At 44.2% G+C, this 10,047-nt stretch overlaps 1 protein-coding gene across 2 annotated transcripts; it reads right to left on the reverse strand.

The window, feature by feature from the left end:
• Positions 1–323: 323 nt before the first annotated feature.
• On the reverse strand, positions 324–9,922 carry fmnl2b (formin-like 2b). 2 transcript variants are annotated; one of them, XM_061264531.1, is made up of 27 exons: positions 8,423–9,922; positions 8,185–8,268; positions 8,031–8,111; positions 7,578–7,654; positions 7,427–7,510; positions 7,031–7,174; positions 6,845–6,971; positions 6,637–6,713; positions 6,465–6,558; positions 6,299–6,373; positions 6,063–6,173; positions 5,782–5,931; positions 5,610–5,711; positions 5,212–5,432; positions 5,036–5,139; positions 4,652–4,840; positions 4,122–4,246; positions 3,850–4,052; positions 3,453–3,687; positions 3,311–3,379; positions 3,153–3,233; positions 2,821–2,950; positions 2,589–2,749; positions 2,413–2,514; positions 2,242–2,337; positions 2,014–2,137; positions 324–1,464 (listed from the first exon to the last, which is right to left on the reverse strand). In XM_061264531.1, exons 1-27 carry the CDS (start codon positions 8,537–8,539, stop codon positions 1,376–1,378), a joined length of 3,252 nt encoding a protein of 1,083 aa, XP_061120515.1. In that variant the 5' UTR covers positions 8,540–9,922; the 3' UTR covers positions 324–1,375. The 2 variants fall into 2 exon arrangements, with proteins under 2 accessions (XP_061120515.1, XP_061120506.1); XM_061264522.1 differs by having other exon boundaries at positions 6,845–6,974.
• Positions 9,923–10,047: the final 125 nt, after the last annotated feature.

Raw genomic sequence — 10,047 nt, forward strand, 5'->3', positions numbered from 1 at the left:
CACGGTGGTAAGCATAAGATGGTTTAGTGAATGCTCCTCGCCATGACAAATTCTCCAATTGTACTTAATACGTACAAAAATTATGCACTAATAAAAATAATGGTCAAAAGCATTTTTTTTTACTGATTTAGAAAATATTACCTTTTTCCTAGCACACCAGGTTTTTCAAAGTGACCTGCGACCCGATGGTTGGGGACCACTGATCTAAACTAAGGAAGAGAAACATGCGTGTTACATGACAAAGCAGAAATTGGGTTTTTGGTTTAACTAACCATTAGTCAACAAGGGGAAGTATTCTAGCATTGTATCAACGTGTTTTATTTATTTACACTAAATAGAGTCAACAACAGTAACAACAACAAAAACTGGAGAACCTACAAAATGTAGAAAACTTTGTGCTCTTTTGTGCTCATGTTAACGTTTTGAATGAAAAGACAGGTAAGGGCAATATTGGGGGTCTCTGACGGTTAAGAAACAAGCAGGCGGGAGACGGGTCGGTCTGACTGGTCGAAGGTGCCGGGTGGGTGGCCTCCTTGAAGAGCAAGAGACATTAGAAACATAGAACCTGTTTGGCGGTTTTGTGTGAGGGATGTCAGAAAAGTTCCTTACACAACTCGTGCCTTTTCTCGGCAAGTTGGTTGATTGTTGGACCTATGTTGAAGGAGAAACATTGTAGTGTGCTTTTAAAATTTTAAGACACATGGGCCTGGAACTTCTCTGATGCACTTCATATGTGCTAGTGAGCAGCGTAGCCAGCATATTCATGTTTTTTTTTTTGGGGGGGGGGGGTCGCTTTGTTTGCTGGATTTGACAAAGTTTCATATAAATTAATAAAACCCAAAGTGACATTTGATCAGTAATAATTTAAATACAGTACAAACCAGTAACAGAACCCTGTATGCATTTCACTGAACAAACTTCTCAAGTCTGACCAAAACTCTGGCACACTTGCAAGACGCAGCAAAGCTTTTAGTACCACACAGATATACTTGTCCAAAACCAGGCGGGACACAATCGGGGACCGCATGACATCAGCATGTGCTTTTCACTACTTTTTAAGGCCTGCTGCCTCCCCAAATAGTAATATGGAACAACTCATTTTCAGTTTGGAAATGTCTGTCAGAGACAAAAATCAGCCTTGTTGTTTGAGCAGTGTACACAAGTGGATGAATCATCCAGAACGCAAATTTGTACAAGGATTTCAGCTAAGCAAGTCCAGTATTCAAAAACAATTTCAAGACCAGGGCGCAATACTGTGCTCAATGACCAATTAGATGACATAAGGTCATTGTGTTCCTCGATTGCAAATGTTCAAAGTGCTTATTGTTGCCGTTATTTCAAAGTGGGCAAGGCGATGAGGATCATCTTTTCCGCTTCAGTAGTGTTCTTCGGGATGGGCAGGGTCACAGAAAAATCGAGAGCTACGTTTGGCCGATCGAGCTGTGAAGGGGCCGGTTTTCAAAGCTGAGGAAAAGAGGGAAAAAGTGCCAATTAAATGGAAAACAAAACATACATAGATAGATATTGTAGGTCATCACATCATTTTATGTGGCCCGTAAAGGCAAATTATGTGACTCAATGTTTCTAGTTAAAATACCGAAACTGTAAATTGTCTTCCCTTTTAATAGCATTGAGATATTGAAATGATTTTTGTTACAATCCCATTTTCAAAATAAATTAGAAAATTGTTAGACCTTCTTAAACTGGATTCTGTCGTGTGTCTGTCATGATATCCATTTCTATTTAAGTCATTAATGGCCCACAAAGGAAACCATAACTACGACGTGGCCCACAATAAATGAATTTGACACCCCTGCTGTAGAACTATCTTGAGCTAGCTAGCTACAGATTGATGAGACAAAAAAATCCTTGTCCTTTGAAAATGTAATTACATTTGAGTAAGCAAGACGGACACAAAAATATTAAATATTCATCATAGTATTGAAAAGATCCTAAAAGTCCTAATTCCTCACAGTATTTACAAGTGATGTCATGAGGTCAGAAGTCATTTACCTGTGATGATGTCTTCGATGGCGCCGTCTTTTCCCTCGTAAACGTGGCGGCTGTCCTTTCCTTGCCGTCGTCTCAGTTCGGTGAGAAGCTCCTGCTGCTGCCGTTTGCCCTTGTGAGACGATGACTGAGAGGAGACGAGCAAGAAAATGAAACACTTTCAGAAGCACTGAGGGACATTTACGACAGAAAATCAAAGATATTTTCTAGCCGTCATCTTCATGACCCTACCTTGGTTTCTTCATCCTGCTGCTGCTCCTCCTGTTCCAGTTTCTCCAGCATCATCTGCTCCTGACGCCGTCGCTGTTCGTTCTCCTCCTCAGCCGTCTGAACGCACGCAAGTTAGCGCAGGCCACAAAATCTTACTGACTCAAAGGCTCGCCAACTTTTTGTGTCACTCACCCTGTAAGCTTTGATGAAACGGACAAAGATTGGGAAGAAGACCGATGGCGGCATGGTTTTTGAGCTCTCGCCAAAAAATTTCACCACATCTTCAAAGGCGTCCTTCAGAAACAAACCACTTTTGTGAAGACATTTTTGTTGTGATTGTGGGTATGTGCACGTGTGTGTGCGCATACCTGGGCTATGCGTGCATCCTCTTGAAGTTTGTTGAGTCGCGATTCATGCCTGCTGATGAAATCTTTCAAGGTAGCGTTGTGCTGCACGCTGAACTCACGCCAGGTGAGTTCCATCCCGCGCTGTAGCTCTTTTACGTCGCACAACACATTCTCGAGACTCACTAGAACAAACACAAACACGTATTTGGTTGAAAATGCTCGAAAAAGACGCGGTCGTCATTCCACCTCTAACCTGCAGCCGCCTTGTCCACATAGTGAAGTTCGTTGTAGAAGAGTGCCGCTATGGGATATTTCTCTCTGACCACGTTGCTGATGTAGTGAAGCAACGTCTGTGTTCTGTCAGTGGACTTGGTCTCCAGGAGCTAAAACCATGTCAACAGGGAAAGGTCAGAAGAGGTCAGACTTAACTCACCAGTTTTCAGACTTAGTACTTTGGAAAGACTCAACTGGACTTTTCATTTGAATTAGATGAATTGACATATTTTACATTCGAGGAGTGTTGTCTTGAACACGCCACCGTATGTCATTTTTTTGTGTGTGTACGTGTGTGCGTGCGCGTGTTACCAGGTCTAAGCTCTGTAGTTTGAAGCCATACACAGCACCTCTCTTACTGCTGTTCATGTAATTTCCAAGGGCTAAGATGATCTGGATCAACAAAACAATAAAGGCTCAAAATGACGAGGACAATGATGAGCGCACACCCGCGATGGCAACAAACTGACCTCGAGTATTTTCTTCAGTTTTTGGGATGATTTGATAGAAACAGATGCCGCAATCATGGCATGGAGTTGCTGCAAGGAAAACACAAGTTGGTTAAAAAAAATACACACACCTTAATCAAGTGCTTCTCAACGTGTGACTTACCGGTGTTAACAATTGTACATTGTCGCTGAAGTTTCCCATGAAGGTCATAATGGACATGCGCTGGTTGAGTCTTTCAATACGACTGAACTGGACCATGAAGCTGTCTTCGTCACTCAGTGCATCCAAAGGTTTTCGGTCTCTCTCATACTGGCGGAGAAGCTTTAGCTCGGCTTCAGTTGGCAGGAAACGCATCAGACACTCCACAAAGTCCACTCGAATCGTCCGAAGATCAAACCTAAGCAAGCACAATCCAGCTAAGACACGATACTTTGCTCACAGACGGCTGACTAGATTTTTCAGGTACTTTACATAGAGAAAGGACTTGAATTCCCCTTTACGAGCAGATTATGTTTGCCTCCTGTGCAGCAGAGCATTTATATGTCCAGGTGAGACTTACGTGTGGATGGCACGGCAGATGACCTCTGGTCCCTGACCGGCTTTTCTGAGTGTGATGGCCAGGTTCTTAGCCCGGTTTGCGTCCAGCAAAGACACTCTGGATGGAGCTTTCTGGGGAAGTTTTTGTCTGGACAAAGTCAAATCCATTGCTGGACCCTGAGCCTTTGTTTTAAAGAGTTCCTCAAAGCCCTCTACATCCAGATCCTGGACACAAACAAACCGGTATCAACTGGATGCACAGTTTCAAACGCGACAGGTCGATTTAACCGGTACCCTCAGGATGGCTTCGTCGTCAATGTCATTAAAGACGGTGCCGTTGATTTGACTTGGCTTCAGGGCAACCCAATTCAAAACAGGCATTCGAAACTTGGTCTGGATCGGCTTCTTTATCTTCACGGCTGCACAAGTGAAGAAACGGATTGGATGAAACATTGTAGTGAGTCGTTTTAAATAAGGTCTGGTGGTTCAAGGACAACATATTGATTAACTATCGTGAGAAATGGATGATTTTTAAACAGGTGGCTTCTTGGGGGGGACGGATGACGGATAGAAGGTTGACACATGAATGATGGACAGATGATTGACATATGTGTGTAGTCATTAAACATACAGAATAACTTGAGTGGTCCCTCTGACGGCATAATAAAAGAGAACAAACTTAATTAGTGACAATCAGAGTGAAGTACCAATTACCACTTAAAAGAACAAGTTTAATGAAAAATATACTTACAATTTTATTTAAAAAATGAAATACAACTCTAATTAGGCTTAGTGATTTTTACTCTTTTTGCATCTGCGCTCACCTGCTAGCCCAGAGTTGAAGATGACAGTGGGCGACCCCCCTGAACCCGGAAGCGGAGGGGCCACTGGCGGAGGAGGAGGTGGCATCGGGAGGGTGGAGGAGAGTTCGCTGGTCCGACACGGAGGGGGAGGAGGTGGGGGAGGAGGTGGAGGAGCCGGTGGTGGAGGAGCAGGGTACAACCCGTTGGACACTTGAAAGAAGAAGGCGGGAAGCGAATCAACATTTTTTAACATTTAAATTTTTTTATTTTTTAAATAATAAAAATTAGACATTACCGAGACTGGTTTGCTTTTTTTTGGTCACAGTAATTTGGGACTTTCTTGAAACTGCAGATCTACTCCACTTCTGGGATTTAGTTTTTGTTACTGGTAGTGTTCACACTCACCTGAGGCTGGCACTGGTGGCGGGGGAGGCGGCGGCGGTGGGGCCGGCATATCCGGAGCACCGCCCATTCCGGCTCCCATGTTATGATAGGCGACTGTCTCTGGGCTGGATCATGGAAATAATAAGAATAAAAACTCTTCTTTGTGTTTTTGTGTGGTATCCAAAAAATGGTGCTACCTGGGGGAGAGAGTGGCGCAGGGAGGAGGCGAGGGTGAGGCAGAATTGGCCACGCCTCCATCACCTTCTCCTCTTTGGGGTTGAGGAGCTCCGGGACCTCCTGCCTGTTGGGCCTCTTGGGCCTGTCGCTCAAGACGACTCTGACGGCGAATGGTCTGGTCCTTCTCCCGGACAATCCGCCTCAGTGTGTGCACCTGTGTGTTGGCATTGGCATACACATCCTGCGCGACACAAAAACAGACTCTTCAGTGTAAGGTTGACCATGGACTCGAAACACATTCCACTTCTAGAAGTAGGTAGAGAAAATGTGAAACAAAATATCAAAAATGCCGTTAAGGGGGGCTCCCCATGTCAGGAATATTTATTTATTCATTTATTTATTTATTTACGTGACTAACCCGGAGTTGGTCCAGCTCTTTGTTTGTTTGCATCAGCTGTTTTTCCAGTTCCACAATCTTCAGCATTGCTTCATTTTCGACATCAAGCAGACGCTCCGACATCTGCGTAGAGAGTCACGTGAGTGGGAAATGGTGGTCTGTGTCATCACAGTGCCGTGTCAGCTTTTCTTACGGTACTCAGGTTCTCCTCCAGCTCTTCCACTCTTTCCAGAGCTGCGGTTTTGGTTTCAGCATCTTCTAGCAGAGTGCCGACGTCAAACACGTTGTCCAGGTATGCCTGGATCTGCACCTGGAGTCGGTCACTCTCGGTGTGCTTCAGCCTCTGGTAGGTGGCAGAGAGACAGGCGGGACAATGATTCTCTTGTGGACACGATTGATTGTTTGGCTGGCTCTCCACCAGTTGAACAGGGATCATGTGACTGATGCGGACTGAAAAACTTCCCAAAGTGTTACCTCGAGGTGGTCATCCAGGTTGAGTTTGGTGAAGTCATACTGCAGATGCACTCGGAAGTTCATGTCTTCCACCGAGTGGACCACAATGTTAATGAACTGCATGCATGCCACCTGAACAGATGAACAAAACAACTCGTCGGCAATTCAAATTCAAGTCTTTCTGATTAGACAAGATCATTAAATTCATTTTGTGATTTTCATGATCACGAGGCAATACATGGTGTTGTTGACCTTACCAAGAAGTCAATATTGTCATCTTCATTTTTGAAATGTTCCATCAGTTTTTCAAAGCGCATCGACTCGGAGCACACCTGAAAAACATCAACCAACCCATCGACAATCACTCAACAAGGCGGTCAGTCGATCAATCCACTTAAAGTCACTTTGACGTCAGGTGTTTACAGTTTTAAAGTTGTCAAAGGCCGACAAGATGATCTCATGTCCACCTCTGACCAAACACACAGCCGCCAACAACTCCAGCACCAGAGCCTTGGTCCTGGAGGGAACACAGAGCAAAGATCCGGTTTTAGCACAATGTTCTGCATTGTCTATCATGTATGATGGCGCTAGCAACCTTGCATTCCTGTTGTTGAGGCTCAGAGCAATTTCGTTGACTCCATGCGGGTGAGACATGACCATGTTGAAACCGTACTGAGGAGATCACAACAATACGTGTATTATTGCCCTAATTGGAGTGACTTATGACTTATGACTTATTTTTAGATCTCAAGAATGCAACTACCTCAAATAATCTGATGTAAACCACATTATGTTTTTCCCACCTGGTAGTTCATGATAGCTCGCAGACACATGATGCACACGTGGACGTCGTCTTTCTTGCAGACCAGTCGGGAATTTTTCAGAGTGCGACTACTGGGCAGCGTGTTGGAGCGAGTTACCAAAGTGGAACTACTAACGAAAGAAAACCTGATGAGAAATCGGACCTGCACATTTTCGCCTTCTGTTACCTGATGGAGTGCCGCGCTGATCTGGGTGCAGAGGACGAAGGGGACGGGAGACTGCAGTCACCGTGGAGATCCTCTATGGAGCGACTCCATGGAGAGTCAATTGAAGCGGCGTCTCCGCCAGACTCTGACTGCTCACCATCAAATCTGCAAAGGCAAAGTTGAACAGACACAAATGAGCTGATAAAATCTGATGATATGGCTTTTTCCTGCAATCAGACCCAACAGGATTGTTAATGTGTTCACATCGGGTTCCATGGCAACAATGTTAACTGGATTTGTCCGGACTGCTTTTCCAAACTTGTCCTAATCCAGCTCGGATGAGCTCGAGCTCATCTACAATCCGAATGAAGTATAGAAAATGGTTAGAATGAATACGGGAATCATTTCCAGACTTACGTGACAGCATACTGAGCGAAGGACAAATACTCAACCAGGACATCCAGCCCTCGGTTCTCCTCGTTCAGAAACTCTCGAACCCACCTGCACGCAAAAGAACCGATCAGACAGGCCAAATAGACAAAAAGCCGGCCTGACACTCGTATGGTACCCAATGTGGTTTGTGCGAAGAGAAATCTCAAGTTCTCGGAGTGTCTGGGTCGACTCCTGGACCCGCCTTCGGAACTTCTGCAAGTACAATGTCAGTTCACATAAGCGGAAAGTAATGCGAGCTCATTGGTGGTTCTCAATGTTCTTTGATTGATTGAAGTCATAGCAGCAAGTGAGAAGGCGATAAATTGACCCTCTACGAAAATGAGCTGATCCAAGTGATGACTGCTATGCAACATATAGATCCTGATCCAGTACTGGTACAGGTTAGGACCACAATGTCTTGTGCTGCAGGTTCTGAAGAGTGCAATCTGACTCAAGTAGTGGTGCAGTGTCATAAAACAATGATTCCGTTCAGTTTGGTCCAGGTTCTTTTCATTTCCACAGATCATAGAACGGCAAGAAGTTGTTCTGCTATTTACATTTATAAGTTTCTATCTACTGGCCATCTTACCTTGCGCGTGACAGCCGGGTCGAGGAATCCTCGCAGCTTCTGGATGTATGTGTGTGGAGGGTTTTTAACCTGGAATCTCTCCTACATCCCCAACGTGATGGTTAGCACGTTGAGAAGAATCATCTTTCAATGCAACTTGAAGATGAGGTAGTACCTGATCACAGATGAGCTCCCACTTCTTCTCATTGTCATAGGAACGCAACAAACGCACCTTGTCTGGAGGAAGGTTCATAGAATTCTGAAACACAATTTCATTTTGCAATCAATATTTCTGCGGACATATTCTTGTGCGGATGGTTATTTTCCAGGTCTCAGTCTGTACCTGTCTTGCAGCCCCCCACAACAATACACAAGCACCAATCCCCCATTTCTTTCCATATTTGTGTAGTTACCAGCGCAATGGAGAACCTCTCCTCGAGCTCGGCGGCGTCGGGCATGGGCAGTCGGACCGGTGCGGCTCTGGACCGGATGACGGCCAGCTGGCTCTCCATACTCTCGGTGTTCCCCATCACAGACACACTTCACACACGCTTGTAGCCAACACACCCACCACTACAGACAGAGCACTCAGCACACACACAGCAACAGCAGGAACATGTGGTCAGCCATAGCACACGAACACGACTGGAGGTGATGAAGGCCGTGGCTTTCTCCCTCTTTCTTCCTTCCTTCCTTCCTTCCTTCCGTCAGTCTCCTCCAGTATGCCTGTCGGTCTTCCCGTCTGTCTCTGCTCTGATGGTCCCAGTCCACCAAGCCCTGCCGTCTCACTCTTTGTCTCTCGCCTGCCACCGATGGTGATGATGATGTTGAGCCCGGTGATGCTGGGCAGCGTTTAGTGTGTCTATATAATATGTGAGCGTGTGTGTGTTGTGTGAGCGCGTGTTGCAGATCAGCCGGTTAATCCTGCCCCCCCCTCTCCTCCCCCATATGAAGAAAGAGAGTTGTGGCCGCCTCCTCTTTGTCTATGTCTCTCCACCGCTCGCTGGCTTTCGCTCCCCGTCTTTGTGTCGCTGCTGGCTCAAGCCTCCCTCCCTCCTCCCTCACTCCGCTGCATCCTCAGACAATGAGGCCTCTGCTGCAATAAGCTCCGCCCCCTGGCAAGCTGACGCGAACACTTCCAGTTGATTTTGGCTGTCTCTTGGCGACACAAAGTAGAAAATTGAGATGTAGATAAAATAAATACAAACAACCGTGTTTTCCTGTATTAAGACATACATTGTATTTCTCTTTTCTCTTCCTCCTTCCATATTTCTTGACCAATTCAAACCATTCCAACTTCAACTTACCTCTACCAACTCCTTCCATATTTCTCCATCAATTCACTTCTTACACTCAGCAAATATAGTATTTCATTCTACTTCCACATATTTTGACCCATTTAAATTATTCTGACTTCAAAATATTCAAGTCATTCGGGACTTCTCAGGATCTGTTCACGTTACGCAAATTCCCAAACGTTCAAAATAAAATTCCCCATTTCATAATTGTCTATACTGGTTCTCTTAGTCTTAAACTTTACTTTTCAGCATTTTATATCATTTTAAAGCGTTTTAAAAGTCAAGTCAATTTTTTCCTTTAGAATATGTTCAATGTGGCATTATTAATGTAAAAGATGGTATTCTGAATAATATTACATTTAAGTAATACGGATTAAAGAATTTTATCCATCTCAGCGGTTTTGTCACTTGCTGTCGATTGAGAAGGACATCCCTGTTGCTTAGGGCTCAGGTAACAACCAATCACATCTCAGCTTGCCAACAACAGCAGAAAAAAAGCAATTAGCGCATTTAAAATGAATGAATAAACAAGTAATAAATAATAAATAAAAATGCAAAGTATTGAAGATGAAACCAAATTTCTTTTTTTCTCTCTTTCGCTTCTTTTTCAAAAACCTTTAGATTTATGAAAAATAGAAATGCTATTTATCTTGTTTGTTAACAAATACTACATGTATGAAAAACAATTTTTATTTGTATTTCTGTATTATATTTTTTTATTTTAGTATATTTTACTTTAA

Source organism: Syngnathus typhle, linkage group LG2, assembly GCF_033458585.1.
Source record: "Syngnathus typhle isolate RoL2023-S1 ecotype Sweden linkage group LG2, RoL_Styp_1.0, whole genome shotgun sequence".
NCBI lineage: Eukaryota > Metazoa > Chordata > Actinopteri > Syngnathiformes > Syngnathidae > Syngnathus > Syngnathus typhle.

Bases quoted from the DNA above. Each gene is read 5' to 3' on its own strand.
- fmnl2b (XM_061264522.1), bottom strand. From the start codon at position 8,539: ATGGGGAACACCGAGAGTATGGAGAGCCAGCTGGCCGTCATCCGGTCC. The intron at 7,511-7,577 runs GTACCATACGAG...TTTTGCGTGCAG, and splicing joins CTTCGCACAAACCACATTGG to GTGGGTTCGAGAGTTTCTGA. The intron at 6,714-6,844 runs GTGGGAAAAACA...TGATCTCCTCAG, and splicing joins GAGCTATCATGAACTACCAG to TACGGTTTCAACATGGTCAT.